At 43.3% G+C, this 22196-nt stretch overlaps 1 protein-coding gene and 1 long non-coding RNA gene across 2 annotated transcripts; one reads left to right on the top strand and one right to left on the bottom strand.

Moving 5' to 3' along the window:
- The first annotated feature begins 316 nt into the window (after positions 1-316).
- Positions 317-13785, top strand: LOC121300058 (ATP-dependent RNA helicase DDX54-like). Its single transcript, XM_041228423.1, has 20 exons — positions 317-614; positions 1454-1577; positions 2017-2087; positions 2682-2870; positions 3965-4014; positions 4359-4400; positions 4835-4915; positions 5050-5082; positions 5764-5885; positions 6041-6102; positions 7265-7396; positions 8058-8268; positions 8906-9040; positions 9886-10107; positions 10949-11022; positions 11308-11493; positions 11913-12055; positions 12349-12462; positions 12797-12904; positions 13581-13785. The coding sequence occupies exons 1-20, from the start codon at positions 489-491 to the stop codon at positions 13768-13770; spliced, it is 2415 nt and encodes an 804-aa protein (XP_041084357.1). The 5' UTR covers positions 317-488; the 3' UTR covers positions 13771-13785.
- A 6042-nt stretch (positions 13786-19827) lies between these two features.
- On the bottom strand, positions 19828-22146 carry LOC121299859. Its single transcript, XR_005947476.1, has 3 exons — positions 21988-22146; positions 21177-21462; positions 19828-19868 (listed from the first exon to the last, which is right to left on the bottom strand). It is a non-coding gene; the product is annotated as an uncharacterized LOC121299859 (long non-coding RNA).
- Between the last annotated feature and the right edge of the window lie 50 nt (positions 22147-22196).

Below are 22196 nucleotides of genomic sequence, written 5' to 3'. Positions count from 1 at the left end.
ATACAAATAAAATCATAAAACTCCCCTATCCTGGCTGTTAGTAGATTCGAGGTTGGAGCCCAGACCTTCGTACCTCGGAATAGGGGTGGCCACTTACGTAATCTCCACTTAATGATACTTCTGTTGAAAATATGGCAGTTTTTCATCTTAAAAATATAATGAAACAGTGAAACAGTTAAATAAAATAAACTTATAAGAAAAGTGTTTTATTTATATCAACTGTAAAGCCGTCATAAGAACAAAACTAAACAAAAAATTATAATCCCCCCTTTCATGTTATGTATTCGTCCAGCAATAGCACAAGCGAAAAAAAGTGCCTTGTCCACGTGTGTTCTAAGATGGCTGCGTCCTGCATGTGCTGTACGTGTAAACTGAGAAGCTAGTCAGTAGAAGTTTATATCGTGTTTTTGTCAGAATATTTTATTTTTCGGCTCCTGTTGAGTTGACAGCCTCACTCCCTTACACGGCTCAAAATAAATTGGAGTAAAATGGCTCAAAGGAAGAAGAGGTTTACTAAAAAGAGACGACATCTGAACCGGGATCCCGATGTGGATTCGGACGGTGGGGAGTTCGAGTTGGCGGCCGAGGTCAGCGAGGAAGACGATTCCAGAAAGGTATATTTCATGCGATCTGATAAAAAACCTGACAGACCCCTGGGATCGAGAAACTGACACGACTATAATATTTATTGGTAATGACTGGTGAATCATCTAAGATTACAACATTTACTGTACTGTAGTTGATCATGTTTGTAGTTAAAGTGAAGTTATGTTTTGTTAATTACAGACAGTACAGTTTTTTAGCTAGTAATCAGCCCTCGGAGACTTAGCCAACATATGTCAGAAAGAATGTGAATAATAATAATGAACACAGGGAGATTCACGACATACTAACCAGTCGAGTATTGGAGTAGTACTACCTGTACTCTCCAAAAAAAAAAAAAAAAAAAAAAAAACCGTACTGCAACCAACAATACTGAACACTGATAGAATTGTCGGTCTCATTGCCTTTTCATCTGGTTTATTGAGCAGGGATGTTGTTTATCATTGTGTGATGGTGACTTTTCTGATAACCGTCTGAAAAATGTCCAGTTAATAATAATTATAATATCATCTGTAGTCACAGTAGCCGATACAACATAACATATAATTTTTTAACAAATGTAACCTATATAATCCAAACCTTCTAGTCAAACACTAGAATACTATATTGTGGTATTTGCATGTATTACTAGACAAAGTTAACCTCTGCACTGTAGCTTCTATGTTCCTTTGAAGTTAATAGGAGTCAGGTTCAGTCTACACAATTGATATCCAGATCAGATCATCCCTTCTAGTCCACCTTTCAGAAGAGAATGGACCTGTTGTAAGATTGGTTTCAAAACTCGTCTACTTGCTTTGCATGGCCACAGTTGGCAATGATCACTAAGGAGAGTTCTGTGCTCTCGGTGCAGGCTGGCAGGACGGTCCCAGGCTTCCCCACAGCAGACTGCATTTCTGATGTGGAGCCGGACACCAGGGAGCTCGTTCGGGCCCAGAACAAGAAGAAGAAGAAATCCGGAGGCTTCCAGTCCATGGGTAAGAACAACACTCTTACTGGATGGGGTGGCCAGGACTTTAATGACTATCGCAGGCCAAAACAGTTTGAATTTTCAAGGTGTAAATTGTAAAATAAACTGTGAAGTTTAAACCAACGCATTCATTAATTGTCAATCACAAAGGATGCAGTAAGAAGCACCAGTCTGTTTTTTTTTTTTTTTGTCTGATGTATTGACATGTCAAGTTCATAATGCCGTACTCAAATCCGGGGCTGCTGGAGCTTCTGTTATTAGAGGACATCTTTCTAACAGTTCATATTTAGTTGAATATTGAGATTGGCAAGGGTGTCAAGCAATGGTTGACTCCAAGCCAGGAGAAATTTAACAATGAAAAAAACTGGAGTTCAGATCTCTGACTACATGCTTCTTTGGAAAGTCTGTTGTGTTGTTGATTGCCCTTTTCTATTCTCTCTTTGCAGGGCTGGGTTATCCTGTTTACAAAGGGGTGATGAAGAAGGGATATAAAGTCCCAACACCAATTCAGAGGAGGGTAAGTATAAGGGGAAACAAATCATTAAGGCTGTGTATAACTGGGCAGTATCAAAAGCGTACAGCTATTTAGTCTACCAAATGGTTCTTGAATTACATCTCGTTGATCTCATGAATCGGTCCATCAATCACTTTACTGTGCATCTTACAAAGAAGACCATCACAGTCATTAGGCCAGTTTACATGTGTGATTATTTCACGTGAATTGACAGTAAACACCATGTCATGTTAGTTGTTGCTGTACAAGTCACATGGTTACCTGCACATCATCATAAGTAATGCATCATGACTTTAGTTACACCTCTAGTAATAGGTGCTGGGGGGGGATTCATCTTTTGCCTATTCATTCAAAATTTAAACAAATATTCTTTTGTTTGTTTTACTTCGTACTGTATAGCAGTAAACCATATCTTGGGAGTAGAGTAAACCTGCTACCCCATCAGATGACCTATTATTTATAAAATGTATTATATAAACAAATACAAACATGATAATTTTGCACATTACAGGCATTTTTTGTTCTAATATTGAAATATCTGTCCCGGCATGACATCTGATTCTGCTTCTAAACTCTTCCCAATCCTGGCTCCCACAGACCATCCCGCTGATCCTAGATGGTAAGGATGTGGTGGCGATGGCCCGCACGGGAAGTGGGAAGACAGCTGCGTTCCTCATCCCCATGTTTGAGCGACTGAAGGCTCCCAGTGCCCAAACAGGTGCCCGTGCTCTCATCCTGTCACCCACCCGCGAGCTGGCACTGCAGACCATGAAGTTCACCAAGGAGGTAACCACCACAGCAACCATTGTCAAACTCTCAAAACACTTTATTTCACAGTGCTTGAAACACCAGCCCGCCACCCAGTCCTGGGGTTCAGAACTATTGAAACATACACCAGCCCTCCCTCCACCCAGCCCTGGGGTTCAGAACGAAATGATCAGGAGCCATGAGTTTTAAGCAAGTTCTTCCCCACGTTTTTGATATTGTGCCTTGTAGGTCAGGTGAGCTATGTCACTGTTTTCAGGGTAGTTTGTGGAAGCACTGCGTCAAGAGTTCAATGGCAGGCTGTGCAAGTTTATTAAAAAGAAAACAAACTTTACGTTGGGCGCCTGGCCCTTAAAGCAACAAAACAAAAACCTGTCTCCCTCTGGGAGAAATAACCTAAATTTCTAAGGCGGTTAGTTCTCCTTAACTCTGTCCTATACAAACTGGAGGCAGGCTAAGACCTTTTACCCCATCAGATATTTAGACCGTTTTAAATGACCTCCAGAATTGATAACACAATGCAAAACAGCACATCATAGTTGTTTGTACCCCCCCCATGGGTTGTCGCCTCCTCTTACTGAGTTAGTTGGTTGAGGACAGGCAGAGCTAATAGCCAAACTTGAATCTACCAGCTCTGCCAAACCTTCCACCTGCCCTCAATATGAAGCCAAAATTTATCTTCCAACTGTCATGTTCCCCAGGGTCCTGAAGCCCTTACATTCCTGGATAACCAGTATAGGTCATCACATCACCCTTCTATCTTCATGAGCATCTGTCAGTACACCTACTGAATCAGATGTGACTCAGTCATTCTGTGATAAACAGTGCGATCATTTCAGAACAGATTTACCAGGGGTCTGATTGAAACACGACATTTGGTCATTTCAATAATGTACTGCACCGAAACAAGGGTAGTTGTGAAACCCTGGCCTGGGTGCAGGGTTATTGTGAGAATATTGCTGTCCATCTGTGTCAAATTTGTACTTTTTTCAGGAGTTTTTTCATGATATGGCTCTAATTTGTTATTTCCTGAGTTTACTTGGGGGAATGTCTGTTAATAATTGGCACATCAATTGCTTGTAACACTGTGTTTAATACATTTATTTTTATTTCAGCTTGGCAAGTTTTGTGGCTTCAAGACTGCACTGATTCTCGGAGGAGACAGGTAGGAGAGGTTTCTGATTTGTATGGGATCCTTCAGCCTTCCAGGGCTCAACACATTCACTTAAGGTTTTTACATGTATTTGATTTCTATTACTGTTTTTAGTATTTTGTTGAACAAAGCACACGTGATCCTTATGGAAATATTAAACAGAGTAAAGTAGAACACTGAGTGCATTCCGTTCCTGGGATGCTGTTTGACCTTGTTCTGTGCAGTGTAACCTGTGACCCCGTTCCTGGGATGCTGTTTGACCTTGTTCTGTGCAGTGTAAACTGTGACCCCGTTCCTGGGATGCTTTTTGACCTTGTTCTGTGCACAGTGTAATCTGTATTTGTTTCTGTTCTCAGAATGGATGACCAGTTTGCTGCCTTGCACGAGAATCCTGATATGTGAGTGTAATATCTTATTTCTTTGTGTAACTCACTTGTTTTTTTATGTATTTCTTTTTTTATAGCTCTCCTTGCTGTTTTACCAGCGTCTCTGTATCTGTCTGCCTGTCAGATTGTTCTGCTGTTTTATACCTGTCACCCCACCTTCCTACATGTGTTTCTGCTGGTGTTGGATTCCTCATCTTTTGCTTTCCTTTGTTACTGGGGTTTTCAGAGGCCACTCGTTCGCAAGTTGTGGTAGCTGGGTGATTGTATCAATGGGATGTCTGAAATCAGAAGTAATCCAAGCTTTCTCACTAAACTCCCACAAAGCATGAAACAAATTGTACAGAATCACACATGATATCAAACCTGCCCAGGAAAGCAGACCGTGTCTTGTAGCGTCTTGTTGTTTTTAAACACCTGCTGACTGGTCTCCTTCCTTTTTGGTCTAGAATCATTGGCAATGCACCGGGTCGTCTGATGCACGTGGTCGTTGAGATGAACCTGAAGCTGCACAGTGTGGAGTATGCCACGTAGTTTGATGAAGCTGAACAGGTAATTCTTTTAGGTCTGCATATGGTTTTAAGGTAATTTGACGAAGCTTTGCACTCTTTCTAGAGCAGCAATATCTTTTTTGTAGCGAGGTTGATGAAAACTGACGGGTAAGATTGGAGTTGGTGGTGTTTGATGAAGCTGACAGGTGTAGTATGTGGGCTTAGGTCAGCAGGGGAATCTGCAGTGGAGCCTCCAGTTCTGTGTTGTCCTCCGGCACTGTAGGTCTGGTGGCCTCGCTGTGGATCCGCAGTGTGTAAAATGATGGATTGGCAGGAGCACGTTTCGGAGGACGCGTGCTCCAGCCTCCGTTCCCCGAGTCGGCAGGGGGGTTGCAAGCGGTGAGCCGAGGATACAGACAATAATTGGGCACACTAAATTGGGGAGAAAAACCGGGGTAAAAAATTGGTGACGACTAAATTTAAAAAAAAAAAAAAATATTTATTTATTTATTTATTTATTTATTTTTAATTATGGAGATGAAATTGATCTATATGACCAGAGGCTGAAGGAAAATGGTCAGTGGCTTTGGAACTAAGAGGTTACTGCAAATATTTTCTTGATTTTTAAATTTTGTAAAACTTGTATTAAATTACTTGGAGATAATTGATAAAATACACAAACATACAATTTAAAAAAAAATCATAATGTATTGTTATAAAATGTGGTTTATGGACTGAGAGAAGGCATACTATTTGAATGGTTAGGAAGTGAGTCTCGATGCAGGTTGGAAAGCATGATCCTGCAGTTTCCCTGATGACCGGTCTGTCTTACTGCAGATTGAAACAGAACTGAGATGTGTTTGTAAGTGTGTGCTGTGTCTCTGCAGGCTGTTTGAGATGGGCTTTGCAGAGCAGCTGCAGGGGGTTATCCAGCGACTGCCAGAGAACCGTCAGACCGTGCTGTTCTCTGCCACTCTGCCCAAGCTGCTGGTTGAGTTTGCCCGTGCAGGTAAGGACCCGCAGCCACAGGAACAGGGACCGCGTCATAATCCACAGTGCTGTGTCGTTTATCATTTTGAATGAAGTGTGGTGTCCATGCAACTTCACTGTTATACTTTTCGCTAGTTTTATGAACTATATTTATTCTGTGGTCTCCTCTCCCAGGTTTAACAGAACCAGTTTTAGTTCGACTCGATGTGGACACCAAACTGAATGACCAGCTGAAGGTAGGTGTGTCAGCTCATAGCACACAATTAAAAAACCTTTTGTATTTTAGACTGATTACATTTGATACAACCACTGATAAAACAAAAGCTGATATGATACTGGAATTGATGGTGATGGATTTAATTTCCTTTTACTTTTCATATTTTATGTCTTATGTGGCACACTATTACAATTTGTTTGTAAGATTGTTTAAGAACAATCCTAACTCTCGCCTTATCCAGTGATTTTCTGATAAGGTGTCTGTTTTGTTTAATGGACATATAGTAGAAATGTTTGTCATTGAATTTTAGAAGTTTCTTTTGAGTATTTTAAATTTGCCTTTAGTGAGTGTGTTCTCTCCCTGGATGCAGTGTGTTTTTTGTTTATGGGTACACGGTGCTTATTGTTTCTAGGTGCACTGTGTGTTTTGTTTCTCTCGCTGATACACTGTGCTTATTGTTTCTGGGTGCACTGTGTTTTGTTTCTCTCGCTAATGCACTGTGCTTATTGTTTCTGGGTGCACTGTGCTTATTGTTTCTGGGTGCACTGTGCTTATTGTTTCTGGGTGCACTGTGTTTTGTTTTTGAGTGCACTGTGTGTTGTTTCTCTCGCTGATGCACTGTGCTTATTGTTTCTGGGTGCACTGTGTGTTTTGTTTTTGGGTGCACTGTGTGTTTTGTTTCTGGGTGCACTGTGCTTATTGTTTCTGGGTGCACTGTGTGTTTTGTTTTTGGGTGCACTGTGTGTTTTGTTTCTCTCGCTGATGCACTGTGCTTATTGTTTCTGGGTGCACTGTGCTTTTTGTTTTTGGGTGCACTGTGTGTTTTGTTTCTCTCGCTGATGCACTGTGCTTATTGTTTCTGGGTGCACTGTGTGTTTTGTTTCTCTCGCTGATGCACTGTGCTTATTGTTTCTGGGTGCACTGTGCTTTTTGTTTTTGGGTGCACTGTGGTTATTGTTTCTGGGTGCACTGTGCTTATTGTTTCTGGGTGCACTGTGCTTATTGTTTCTGGGTGCACTGTGCTTATTGTTTCTGGGTGCACTGTGCTTTTTGTTTCTGGGTGCACTGTGCTTTTTGTTTCTGGGTGCACTGTGTGTTGTTTCTGGGTGCACTGTGTGTTTTGTTTCTCTCGCTGATGCACTGTGCTTATTGTTTCTGGATGCACTGTGTTTTCTCTCCAGCTTGCGTTTTTCCATCTGAGGGTGGATGATAAGCCGGCTCTGCTGTTGCACTTGCTGAGGAACGTGATGAAGCCGCAGGAACAGACAGTGGTGTTCGTAGCCACCAGGCACCATGTGGAGTACCTGAAAGAGGTGAGGCTGACCCGCAGGGTGGGACTGGCATGGCTCAATATCACAAACCTCTTTAAAAATGAGGAAACGGGAGAGTCTTCAAAGCCAATCCTGTTTGAGGGGAAAAATCTGTCCCATATGCAAAACGACCAATAAGACTATATAATTTGTATGATGCTTGCTTTAAATTCCGCTAATTGCTGCAGTGGATTGATCCATCCATGTCCTACCAAGAATCAGGGAAGCAACAAACCAGAAGAGATTGTATATAGAATACTGTGTAAGGATGCTGCGCGATACACGCTGATACCCACACCATCAGAGACTAGGGCAGCTACCCACATGTGAAAATGAGTGGGTGAAAATCAGCTTGTATCATACAGAGCACCATGTGCACTATAGTGTAGTATATGGTTAAATAAGTCATTTGACAGTGTACCTAACCTTACTGGGGGAGGGGACAGTGTTTTGTGGGTGAGTGAGTCTGGGTTTGTGTGAATGCAGTTGCGCTGGGTGAGGGGAGTGTGTCTCTGGGTTTGTGTGAATGCAGTTGCGCTGGGTGAGGGGAGTGTGTCTCTGGGTTTGTGTGAATGCAGTTGCGCTGGGTGAGGGGAGTGTGTCTCTGGGTTTGTGTGAATGCAGTTGCGCTGGGTGAGGGGAGTGAACCTCTGGTTTGTTGCAGTTGTTGGTGTCGGAGGGGATGGACTGTGCATACATCTACAGCGCCCTGGACCAGACGGCCAGGAAGATCAACATTGGGAAGTTTGTGCACAGGAAGGTGATGGTGATGATAGTGACAGACGTAGCGGCTCGCGGGATAGACATCCCCATGCTCGACAACGTCATCAACTACAACTTCCCCTCCAAAGCCAAGCTGTTCCTGCACAGAGTTGGTGAGGAGAGTTTCCTGTTTGCATGCAGATCTGTTCATAGAGAACTGTTACTTGTATTTTGCATTGTGAATCCTTACCCCCTGTGGTTTTTTTATAAGAAATGCATTGCTTTACCAGTGCTGTGTCCCGTGGCCCTGCGGAAATATATTTAAATATAATCTGAATTGTTTTGATGTGCTTGTTAACACTTCATTAATCAATTGGAAGTACATTTCTCAGCTTTTAGTTGGAATCCTTAGGCAGGAAAGAGAATTTCTCTTTGAAGTGTTCTGGTATATTCTGAGCATGTTCACTCAATGTCTTGTTTTCTGTTAACACAATAGTCTTTCGTTCAAATCTGAGCTGTTTGATCTGGATACACTGTGATGAGGATACTAGGGATAAGGCAATCCAACAATAGTGCTAATCAGGGTCTGTGAAACCAAATGTTTTAAATGTAATCCCTGTACTAAGGACAGGTTTCTCCAGAGTCTTATGAAAATACAACCTAGTATTCATGAAACTCTTTGCTTAAACAAATAGTGTGAATAGGGCTCATTGTGGTAAACCTGGTAAGATGCTTTGTTTTGAAGCACACTGTTCTCTTCTAACCAGTTACTTTGTGTCTCTGTGTGTGTGTGTGTGTGTGTGTGTGTAGGTCGAGTGGCGAGAGCAGGGAGGAGTGGTACAGCATACAGCCTGGTGGCCCCAGATGAGATGGCCTACGTGTTTGACCTGCACCTCTTCCTAGGGCGCCCCCTGCAACTTGCAGGGCCCAGGCACAACCAGCCAGGTATGACTTGTACAGCAAGATCGACATTTACACGAGTAGCAGATAATCAAAAATCCTACCTCCTCTGGCAACACGCACAATCCTGGTTACACGGAATGTACTTTAGTTTGGATAATCACATTGTGTGTTGTGGGTTGATGTTATTTTTTGTTGTTAAATACAAACAATACATGTGTGCAGCTTGAGTTTCACTTACAAAGTATGACCCCATTTCCAGAAACAATCAAACATATAAACTGATATAAAATAGAGATTGTCGTTATCACAGTAATCAATTTACAGTGCTCGCTCAGTAAATTGTAGAATTGTAAATTGCCTTGGATATTTAAGGTACAAGTTAAAAGGAGAAACAGCAAGGGCACTGTAATCCTAGCACCAGTTTAGGCAGCTGTTTCACTAATATGCTGTATGTAGGTGAAGCCCGACTTATGCTCCCCCTCTCTCCCTGTGTGTAGATGAGGACAGCATGCTGTGTCGCAGTGAAGCCCCTGTCTCTTGCTCCCCCTCTCTCCCTGTGTGTAGATGAGGACAGCGTGCTGTGTCTCAGTGAAGCCCCTGTCTCATGCTCCCCCTCTCTCCCTGTGTGTAGATGAGGAGGGCATGCTGTATGGCAGTGGAGCCCTTCTCATGCTCCCCCTTTCTCCCTGTGTGTAGATGAGGAGAGCATGCTGTATGGCAGTGGAGCCCTTCTCATGCTCCCTCTCTCTCCCTGTGTGTAGATGACAGCGTGCTGTGTGTCAGTGGAGCCCCTGTCTAATGCTCCCCCTCTCTCCCTGTGTGTAGATGAGGGCTGTGTGATTGGGGCACCACTGACATGTCTCATGCTTCTCCCTCTCCGTGTGTAGATGAGGACGGCGTGTGTGGGCGAGTGCCGCAGAGTATCCTGGACGATGAGGAGGCTATGCTGGTGACGGCTCACGAGAACTCGTTGGACCTGCAGAACATGCGCCGCATCTCTGACAATGCCTACATGCAGTACCTAAAGTCCCGGCCCAACCCCTCGCCCGAGTCAGTCAAGAGAGTCAAGGAGACAGACTTCTCCAGCCTCGCAGTCCACCCCCTCCTCGGTGAGTCTCTCTCACTGTTCCTATCGAACCACCTCTGTGACTAAACCCTCCTCATGCAGTGAAAGTTCTTAAATATGTAAACTACTTCAGTTTATGGATTTTGTAAACAAAATGAAACTAACATTGAGCAGCTGGCAAGTGTGTGCCCTCTGAGTTTCTTTCTTGTTTAAGTTGATATTGACAGAGCATCCAGCCTCTCCACTATTATTATTGCAAGCTTTATCTTTAAAAAACATGCTTTTTACCTGGTGTACCAGAAACTGTCCTCTCTAGAAACCACTCTTCTCAGAGAAGTGCGTTCTTTGCAGAGTAGAGTCACGAGCCGAGCTCTGCAAGAACACAACCAGTTTGACAAGAAATACAAGCACTGCTAAATCACAGTGGAGAATCATTTGTTTCAAGTTTTATTTTAAATAGCACTTTGATATAGTATATTATCAATGACCTTAAAATTACACAAGGCAGTTATTAGCTAGCCATGCAAGTAGAACTTATTTGTAGATGCGTGCATACCAGCTAAAGAAAGGGAAATTGAACATTAACCCTTTGCGGTCCGATGTCGGACCAAGTCCGACATTACAATTTTCCTTTTCCAGTCCGATGAAATGATATAACCCGAACAGCCAAACAGAAACAGTATATCCATGGAAAGTTAATGTGCAAAAATCAAAAGCAAGCAAAATATTAGTAAACTTTCGTACCTGCCAACATTCACTGATTGTACTACAGGTTGTGGCTGTTTTCCTTTTGGAAGACAGCAGTTGAGCACTTTGCCACTAGAGGACACTGTTGAACAGCCTGGGTGTGCTGTGTTCACTTAAGGTCTTTTTTTTTTTTTCAGGTTCTGTGCTAGAAAATGTGGAGTTGGAGAGACTGAAGGTGGTTGACAGCATCAAACAATATAAATCCAGAGCAGTAAGTTCTACAGGTTGTCATGTGTAAATAAATGGCATTACTGTATTTCAAGGTAATAATTGGATTCCCCAGTCAATAAAGAGGTTATTACCGAGGAGTGTGCCACAGAATAACCACTATTTTGCTAAACTTTTTAAAATTGAAACTGCTTTAGTATTGAATGCCTTTAAAATTATACACACCAACCATCACATTGCAAGGATCTTCCACTGTTCTGTTTCGAGCAGCGTTTTCCTTCTTTTTATTGTTGTGTTGTCTAACTGTTTCTCCATCTTTGTTGACCAGACAATTTTCGAGATCAATGCGACCAATAAGACCACAGCGGGTGAGGTGATGCGAGCAAAGAGGAGTCGAGACATGCGACTGGTCGACAAGTTCCAGAAATCTCGCAAGGACAAGGCAACGGAGAGCTTGCTGGGCCGGTCTGCTGCCAGCCTGCCGCGGGCAGAGTCAGACGAGGATAGCATCCAGGTACCCTTCAGAAACCAGTCAGCCGCAGCATTGAAGAGTACAGCTGTATGACCAGGGCCAGGGTTTTATAAGTTTAAAAAAACAAAAAAAAAAAAAATGTTTTAGAAGTATACTCTTCCCTAACATTACTGTAATCAAGGAAAGCCTGTTTCTTCCAAGACAGCTTAATATAGAAAGCGATACAGGAACATTAAATTTGCCATTAGAAACTTGGGCAAACCTAAGCTCTATTGACCTCTCATTACAAGACAGTGCTGTGTACTATATCTGCACTACAGAATAGCCTCTTCATTGCTGCTGTCCTCACCCACACCTTCTAAACTCCAGCACTGTTGATTGCTGCTGCTGCTGCTGTCCAGCAAACAGGACTATTGCCTTCACTATTAAATGTTGTTGTTTTTTTTTGTTTTTTTTTGCAGAATGTGTTTTCAGAAGTGCTTGGTGGCAAGAGGAAGACGCCACAGAGTGAAATGGACGCTCCCAACAAGCGAGCCAAGGAGGCAGGGCGTGATGAAGAGTTTTACATCCCGTACCGACCCAAGGACTTCGACTCTGAGAGAGGGTAAGTGATATCTATAGAAACATGCTTTCACACCCTGACGTGGCCCTGGAACCCCAAACCAGTACGTATACAGTAACACAGGTTTTTTCTCCAAGCTGTAAATGGGAAAAGGCAATTAACAATCATAATTTGATAGGTTTAGATTTGACAAAGAAAAATGAAACCAGAAATTTAAAAGCAAGAGACGATCTGGAGTGTGTGTTTGTGAATGCATAATTAAATGTACTCAAATAGCAGTGTAGTGTTGAGGTTAGGAATGTAACCCTGCCTCCCTCCCTCTCTCTTCTCTCCAGGCTCAGTATGCAAGGAGAAGGCAGCACATTCGAGCAGCAGGCATCGGGGGCAGTCCTGGACCTCATGGGGGACGAAGGGGACAAGATGAACCAGCACAAGCACATGATGAAATGGTGAGAACCGCTGTGTGACTCAGATCAGCAACCTGAAGACACTGATTTTAAAAAAACAAAAAAACGAGAGATAGCGTTGCTGTTAAGTTCTTCTATATGTCTTCTGACTGTTCTGGATGAAATGCATAAAATAAAAAGTGGAATGCTGAATGAAGACTTGAATAAACACTGAACTCTATTTTGAATTACACAATCTAAGTTTAGTTCAATGTTTAGTAGCAACAGTTGTCCACTAGGCTGTGTAAAGGCAGCGGTGTTGCAGCTGCATACTTGTTGCGTCCGTCTGTGCTAAGCATATGAGTTTACTGGCTGTGTTGTCTTCAACCTCCTCCAGGGACCGCAAGAAGAAGCGCTTTGTGAGGGAGACGGGGAAGGGGGACAAGAAAAAGACCGTGAGGATTGAGAGCGGTCAGCTTGTCAGCAAATCCTTCAAGAAAAACTTGTATCCTCTCGAGCTGCTGCTGGCCAGTGCTGCCACTGCGCTGCTGGACAGAAACTTGGTCACTTTTATTTAGTTGTATCCCCCAGCGTTATATTGCAGGGATACAGCAAAGGTACAGTAATGAAGTCCTTGTGACTCTTAGCCCCGTGTCTAAAGAGCAAAGATACGTCAGGTTACTGAATCCAGCATGGTTAGAGACAGCAGTGTTCCAGTGAAGCCTCAAGAAATCTACATCTCAAAGCATTTTTCAGACAAGGTAAAAAGAAAAACTGGTCAATTAATTCTTGTCCCTCTAAAAGAAAAAAACTTCTGGCTATTCAAATCGTAGAGCAGTTTCCATTGTCACTGCTGCCGCCTTTGCCTTGTCTGCTTGTGGTGGGGATCCATGGAAGGAAGGACCAATAGCTAGGTGGGTGCACCTGGAAGATCCATGTACTGCACTTGTGTTTAAGCTTGGAGTGTCTATAGAGGTTTATAGTATCCAGAGTAAAGACCTCCTGGTATTTATTTAAACAGGTTTGAATTGGTCCTCGACGACCACAGCTGCCTGTCCTTGTGTAGAGAGTTAGTGTATTGTGTTAATGCTCCATGTGGTTCCAGTGATAGTTTAGCTACAAAACGTTTCTGCAATTGGCCTGTCTTGTTGTATGCAGTTCCTTGACCATTCACCCCACAGCTACGAGGAGTGGAAGAAGAAATACAAGGTGGAGGACGGAGTGTCTGACAACGAATCAGGAGGAGAGGGAGGTGGCAGCCGGGCCAGGACAGCGGGAGGGGGAGGTAGAGGAGGCAGAGGAGGTACAGTAATCTGCATCTGCTGCGATAGAAAATACAATTTATCTTTTATTAAAGCCAGTCACATTTAAAATTTCCAGTTCTGCACTTATCACCTGTGGGATTGATTATGTATTAAGTAATAATCTTTAGTCTGCTTTTATTTAGAGCATGTAGCTTCTAATTATTATTATTACTATCATTTTTTACTGTTCCCATTGCCTTTTAATGTTTGCAGTCGTTCATCGTTGCCGAATGTTCATATTTGAGGAAGACAGTTTTACAATCCAAAAAATAAAGGATAAATGCAATACATACCATGCTTTTCCAGACCCAGAGTGGTGAGGTAGCCGAAGTGGAGATCTGTGAAACCAGCCACAGGACTGTTCAGTGGATCACACAGCAGCTTATCTAAATACAGCCACCATTTAGATCATTAAAACGGGGGCTGTTGTGTACACAGGTTTTGCAAGTTAAACCTGTAACCTTGCATGGGAATCTCTGTAATGTATTTCTTTCAATTAATTCTGCTGCACTACAAGGACATACAGTGGCTTGTGAAAGTATTGACCCCCCTTGGCATTTTTCATATTTTGTTGCCTTACAACCTGGAATTAAAATTGATTTTTTGGGGGTTTTGTATCATTTGATTTACACAACATGCCTACCACTTTGAAGATGCAAAATATTTTTTATTGTGAAACAAACAAGAAATAAGACAAAAAAACAGAAAACTTGAGCGTGCATAAGTATTCACCCCCCCAAAGTCAATACTTTGTAGAGCCACCTTTTGCAGCAATTACAGCTGCAAGTCTCTTGGGGTATGTATCTATAAGCTTGGCACATCTAGCCACTGGGATTTTTGCCCATTCTTCAAGGCAAAACTGCTCCAGCTCCTTCAAGTTGGATGGGTTCCGCTGGTGTACAGCAATCTTTAAGTCATACCACAGATTCTCAATTGGATTGAGGTCTGGGCTTTGACTAGGCCATTCCAAGACATTTAAATGTTTCCCCTTAAACCACTCGAGTGTTGCTTTAGCAGTATGCTTAGGGTCATTGTCCTGCTGGAAGGTGAACCTCCGTCCCAGTCTCAAATCTCTGGAAGACTGAAACAGGTTTCCCTCAAGAATTTCCCTGTATTTAGCGCCATCCATCATTCCTTCAATTCTGACCAGTTTCCCAGTCCCTGCCGATGAAAAACATCCCCACAGCATGATGCTGCCACCACCATGCTTCAATGTGGGGATGGTGTTCTCGGGTTGATGAGAGGTGTTGGGTTGGCGTCAGACATAGCGTTTTTCCTTGATGGACAAAAAGCTCAATTTTAGTCTCAACTGACCAGAGTAACTTCTTCCATATGTTTGGGGAGTCTCCCACATGCCTTTTGGCGAACACCAAATGTGTTTGCTTATTTTTTTTCTTTAAGCAATGGCTTTTTTTCTGGCCACTCTTCCATAAAGCCCAGCTCTGTGGAGTGTACGGCTTAAAGTGGTCCTATGGACAGATACTCCAATCTCCGCTGTGGAGCTTTGCAGCTCCTTCAGGGTTATCTTTGGTCTCTTTGTTGCCTCTCTGATAAATGCCCTCCTTGCCTGGTCCGTGAGATTTGGTGGGCGGCCCTCTCTTGCCAGGTTTGTTTTTGGTGCAATATTCTTTCCATTTTTTAATAATGGCTTTAGTTGTGCTCCATGGGATGTTCAAAGTTTTCGGATATTTTTTTATAACCCAACCCTAATCTGAACGTCTCCACAACTTTGTCCCTGAACTGTTTGGAGATCTCCTTGGTCTTCATGGTGCTGTTTGCTTGGTGTTGCCCCTTGCTTAGTGGTGTTGCAGAATCTGGGGCCTTTCAGAACAGGTGTATATATAATGAGATCATGTGACACTTAGATTGCACACAGGTGGACTTTATTTAACTAATTATGTGACTTCTGAAGGTAATTGGTTGCAGGTTAGAATAATTACACATTTATTCCATTCCCATTTATTCCATTCAAAACAAAAAATTTATTTAAAAAAATGCCCTTCCCATTCCCACTCACAAAAACTTTTAAAAAATGTATATACACCTTTTAGAACAGGCTTAGAGTCCTGCCATTTATTATTTATTTATTTATTTAATTATTTATTTTGATGTGTGCAGACTCCAACCTTTTAAGGCTGTTTGGAAGGTCCTCAAAATCTTTCAAAGCAGGCCCAATGCAATAAATAAACATAGGCCTGCTATTGCTGATCTCTGAATTGTCATTGTGTTTTATATATTTAAACCATGAAAATTAAACAGTTCCTAATGTATTAATTATCTACTGTACAGCATAAACACTGCCATCCAATAAGTATTGGGGAAGGTGAATGCATTGGGTTGAGCATGAGTTGCCCACACCCCATTCAGACTGCTTTTATACTCCATGTGTTGGTATGAAGATAAATGTCTAAAACATGCACATTATTTTAATAAACAAGCTATTTTTTAAGTGCAATGGTACCTCCAAAATGTGTTGATGGAATGCAAAACACCTGGGGGTGGGGCTTGGATCCATTTTGACATTTCTACCCACTCCGACCCAGAACTCAAAATGTGATTCGTTTTGGCAGTCGTCATTTCAGAAACACATTTTTATCAGTGTGTGTCCAGTCTCAGCCTCTATTTCTCGCAAATGCACTACACACAAACGACAAATAAATCAAAGAAAAAAAAATTCACTCTCAAAAAGCTAACACATCACAAAGTGATGATACTAGTTTATAATACTGATTACTGGAAACTGGAAATTAGTATTCCTCGCGCCAGTGTAAGAGGTTGTCAATGTCACAGTGCCTTCAGACTTTTTTTTATAGAAACTTACACAAATGACTTGCATAAAAATGCATTTTCATACAAAGATGATGCAGATTATAATCACTATTCGAATGGTCCCAGGAGAGAAAGAAGCTAAGAACTTTTAACATTGTTAATCCCATTCTGAAATTAGCAAGGCCATACCATTGAAAGGAATACACAGCCTCTTTCTTTCTTTCTTTTCTAAGAGAGAAAGTTCTGTCTTTCTTATTGTTATCTTTCCTTAAGCCTCCTTTTAGTGAATTGTAGACTAACCAATACAAAACTTATTCGTCTTGACAAAATTACACGTGCATTGGTCCTCTCAGACACGACTGCACAGCCACGTCCGACCAAAGACGCCTTCTCTGTCTCCGAGCATTCTAGGCGGACATTATGGCACCGGTGGGATGAGGGGTGTTTTTCTTTTTTCTTTTTTCTTTTTGTCTCCCCTCTCTCTGAGTGGTTGGCGGAGGCAGGCCTTGGGGGGTTGCTGGGCCTATAAAATAACACTCCCTCAGATAGGCACCTATAGGGCGACAAGGAGCTAGTGGAAGCTCTGCTCCAAGACCGAGAACGGCCGGAGAAACAAAACAAAACCAAAGAAAAGAAAATATATTGATAGCGGGAAATCCTTGGCAGACCCCAAAAGTGTATAAAAAGCAGGCTGAGGGTACAGTGGAGTGTAGGACGGAGACCCCTGGGCTATGCGGATAGCGATGGCTGTCGGAAAAGCTGCAGAGTGCCCTAGCAAGTTTATTTTTTTTTTTTTTTTTTTTTTGTTTGTAATAGTGTTTAATTTTTCTTTTTCTTTGTACCTTCTGTTTTTGATTATTATTTGTTAGGCACCTGCGAGTGTCTATATTATATAGTTGCCCTCTGTTACCATTGCTAGTGTAGGGGAAAGACGGACCCACAGTGCCACCTGCTGGTGAAAAATAAATAGTGCACCCGAGTGGTGTTTATAACTTCAACTTTGTCTCCTGTGTCAGTGAATTACCCACAACCCTTCCACATGTGGTTTTAGAGGTGGGATTCACTGGAACTGCCCGCAAAAAGCAGTGCATGGAAACAAATGAGCAGAAATGGATGCCACCCAGTTTGGACCTCCCACGCCAAACCCTAACTGCTGCTGGGCAGGGGGCTGCTAGTCTGGCGGGACCAGATCCAAGGCTGTAGAGGCCAACCAAGATGACGGCAGAGGATCGACCAGAAGACTACCTGGAGGTGTTTCAGGCAATGGCGACCTCTGCTTGTTTGGTGCAGGAACCATGGGCTAGCCACCTCTTGCCACAGCTGACGGGAGAGGCACAAGCAGAGACGAGGATGCTGTCTCCTGAGAACATGATGAATTACTGTACATTGAAGACAACCATTCTTAATCGCGTGGGGGACACTCCGGAGGGATACCGCCGATAAGTTTTAGGGAGGAGCTCTTCTCAGCGGAGGAGCATCCCTGAGCCAGGCTGGTGGAGGTGACCGTGATCGAGCAGTTTCTGGAGTGCTTGGCCCCGGGACTGCGGTTATGGGTACAGCAGCAGGCACCCGCAACTTTGGATCGGGCAGTTGAATAGGCAAAGCAGTACCAGGTAAGCTGTCTGGAAGGAGTGCTACCGTTTCACCCCCTCTACTTGCCTCAGAGAGGGCAAGGGGACTGGGGGGGAAGGGGTAGACAGTTTTTCGGATGGGGGTGACAGCGGGAGCTCCCAGCCCGGGAACCAGCGCAGGGTGGGGTTACCCACGGGCTGCTGCGGTGTTGGACTGGGGTCTCGTGCAGCCACCTTATTGTCGAGCCTCTTTGATGGCTCCAGTATTTCTGCCTCTTACTGAAGCTCCAGGGCGAGAAATTAGTCCATCGAGGTGTTGGACGTGCAGGGAGGTGAGCCACATCGCTTGGGATTTCCCTGTGATAGATTGTGACCTCAGCTAATTAGGTAATCGTGTTCAGTTACCGCAGTCACTCCAGCAGACAGGTTTTGTCATTCCTGTGACAGTGGATGGTACAAAAAACCAGGTTCTCCTGGACTCAGGGTGTTTTCAGTTTCTGATACATGAGAGCCTAATCTCACCGTGGCATAAACGTATATTGGGACGGGTGTATATTAAATGTATTCATGGGGATGTATGCACTTATCCCAAGATTAGTATATATGTGAAAATTGGCCAGCAGGTGGCGCAAGTACAAGTGGGCTTGTGTCCTCGATTGCCAGTACCAGTAGTTCTGGGATGGGACTGTGAGCAGTTTAAAGATTGGTTGGCTGCCCTGACAGCCCCGTCCTCTTTATTGTCTAAGAAAGAGGAAGTAATTGGAGAGATTTTTTCCTTTCGCGACCCAGAATGGTTTTGCTATAGATTTAAACCCTGTAAAACTAAACGGGAATGCCGGGGCGCTAAGAATGAGGGTTTGCAATGGAGGGAGTCCAAAGAAGTTTTACATCGGGATCAGGGGTCTGGCTCGGTTGCCTCTGCTCAGGACTGACCTGATCCCGAGATGGAAGCCATGGGAGCTGATTTTTTAGCTCACTCCCTTGACTTCCGACTCGAGCAAGGGCATGATGATGTGCTGGGCAGGCTCTTTGACCAAACAACTGTGGTTAATGGTCGGGTGGTCGAGCCCAGAAGCGCCGACACATACTCCCACTTTGAAAATGCTCGAGATCTCTTGTACCTAGTTAAGAAATTACCCCAGACAGGGGAAGTGTGTCACCAGTTGTTCATTCCTCAACCCTTTAAGGAGGATGTGTTGCGGTTGGCTCATGCTATTCCCCTGTCTGGTAATTTGGGAAGGGACAAGACTAAAGCTAGGCTTGTGACACGGTTCTATTGGCTGGGGCTGGATGGTGACATCAAGCGGTTTTGCAAACGCTGTGGGGGGGAATGTCAGAAGCAGCCCTAGAGCCATTCCACGAGCCCCACTGGTGCCTTTGCCCCTGGTGGAAGCTCCGTTTGAGCGTATTGGGGTAAGCATAGTCGGACTGCTAGAGAGGAGTGTGGTGGGATACATGCACCTATTGGTCATTTTGAATTACGCTATGTATTATCCAGAGGCCATTACCCTCTGCCCTGATCTGCTAAATCCATTGCCAATGAGCTTGTGAAGGTTCTCCCGAGTCAGGATGCCTAACGACGTTATGGACATACCAAGGCACCAATTTTATGTCCCGGCTAATCCGTGGAACATGTAAGTTTTTGGGAATTAAGACCATTAGGACCTTGATGTTTCAACCTCAAACCGATGTTCTTGTGGAGCATTTTAATAAGACCCTCAAGAACATGTTGCACAGATTTATTGATAGTGATGTGCATTACTGGGACCAGCTGATTTCCCCCCATAGGGACTCATCGCAATAGGTAGGAGTGTGGCTCTTCAACCTGAAAAACAGACATCCACAGGTCTCCTTTCAAACCATTCGTCTTTCAGCATTTTATCTGACTGTGTCAGACAGCTGATTAGAGTTACATACAGTCAATATAACATACGCCAGGACAAGCCAACTCAACAAGGCAAACACAGCTAATTCACATCATCCACTTCTGATTGCTACAGGGTCTAAACACACATCAGGGTAAAAATAAATTAAATAATAATGTGTAGGAATTGGTGAACAAACCACACCCCCACTCCCCCTGCCTCCCAACCTAACCGCATTTCTATATGATTTCCACCTGCAATTTCAGTAGAAGTCAAATAAAGCAATTCAGTCTACAATGAATCCAAGACGTGTTTTCCTTTCCAAGAAGCCTCTCACTATGCTACTAATCAAGCTAGGACTGATGCGGTTTCAAAGTGGACTGCATTCCTTCATGTGCATGCTTGCAGCAAAGTGAGGGATGAGGAAGAGGAGCACTGAAATATCTCCAAGGAGCGAGAGACGCATCTTCACCAACAGCTTAGACAAAAACACCATTAGAAAAACAAATACATAATGTGCGTGTCTTTCACACAGGAACATGCAAGATCCATGCCATTCTTTTATTAGCTCTTGTCTGTTCAAAAAGAAAAAAAAAACAAGATTTAAAAATCCATTTAGTTATATATTCTAACAGTATCACTGGTGCACTTTTTTTTTTCTTTTTTAAACTTTATTTTGGTATACGGCATGCGCGTATTTGAAATGCACTTCTGCAGTTTTCTAACCAATGGCTTTCTATGCGGTTTTTCAATTTCCAGTGTTTTAGCTGCAATCCGATGTGAGCTGCAGCACAATAAGTGACTGCGTACCTGGAAGCTGCAGCGATTGTTCTGTCTACATGTATTAGCGATTACCTGGCAGCAAGTGTAACAGCAGTATAAAACACATCATTACTGTATTAGGCATTGTCAAACAGCTGCAGCCAATCAATCAATGCTCCTCCCACACAACTGAAGTTCCACAGTCTGTGCTTGGTAACAGGTTCTATGAGAAGGTTTCTGCTTAACAGGTTCTGACACCTTGACAGTCAAATATACTGCACGAGAACTGCCCCAAACCTCTCTTGCAACATAGCAAGGAAAGGTTGTTACAGGCTACGATCTTAAGAGGCATGATGAAAACAATGAAAGAGCTATGAGGGCATAAACACATTCCTCAGGTATTTTCCAACTCATCATTCTGTCTACTTCAATACAACCATAAAAAAAAATAATAATCATAATGTGAGAATCCTGCAGTGTGCATGTAGAAGCACGGTGGGACCCACCTGTATTTGTTCTTCTTTTTGAGGTTAGCGCTGCTGAGCGGGGAGCTCTTTGAAAGAGGCGTCCTGGGAACCTCTGGCCTGGCGGGATGCCAGAGCTGGGACTTCGACGCTCCATCTCTCCTGGCATCACTGATTAGCACTCCTCCTAGAACACCCCCTCTGCAGCCCCCTCCTGCCCTGGACGGGGCACGGAAGGCCTGCACGCCGGTCACTGCCAACTCGACAGACATCTGAGACTAGCACCGCTTTCACGGAACGTCCCAGGCTCAGCGACTGCGGATCCTGCCTGGAAAACAAACCACACTAATTATCTTCAAAGGGCTTTGATTGCACACAAACAACACAGGAGGATGCTTATATGCGCTTAAGCAAGCTTTTAAACCCTCGCTTCTCTGCACTATCAGATGCGCAGGTTTTTAAGGCGTTTCCTCCACTATAATGAAGCAGTTTGTTTCTGATTTTGAAACATTAGCCTTTGCAGCCTAAATTAGTTTTATTTTATTAAACAAAGAGGCGTGCAAATTTGACGATGGTGTAAGTTCCATAAAAGTCTGCAAATTGTATGGAAAAAAGCATTCAGCTGACCAGCGCTATTGCTGACGGTACCGTGTCTATGGACTGGTACCACGCAAAGACACTATTATCGCTGTCTCTGTTCTCGTGTGGACCCCATTTTTTATTTCAATTCTAAACAAAGACGTCTCTTTATGTGCTCTGTGCCACAGTTAATTATTTTCCTAATTGTACTTTACCAAACACATATGTTAAATACTTGTACTAATGCAAAATGAAACAAATGTAGTTTACTTACAATGCTAACCTTAATTACAAGCCATTGCGTCTGTGCGACGACACCCTCATTTTGGCATTATATTTGCAGACTTCATGTTTGTCAAAACCGTCACTTAGCAATATTGCGCGCGGCAACCAGGCCCACAAAACAGCTGTGCAAAAACACCCGGAGGATTACACTTTCTGAGGAGGGGTGGAGAGATTTAAGGAATTGCTCAAATAAATACT

This window comes from Polyodon spathula, chromosome 25, assembly GCF_017654505.1.
Source record: "Polyodon spathula isolate WHYD16114869_AA chromosome 25, ASM1765450v1, whole genome shotgun sequence".
Taxonomy (NCBI): domain Eukaryota; kingdom Metazoa; phylum Chordata; class Actinopteri; order Acipenseriformes; family Polyodontidae; genus Polyodon; species Polyodon spathula.
This window is presented reverse-complemented; position numbering and strand designations above follow the sequence as displayed.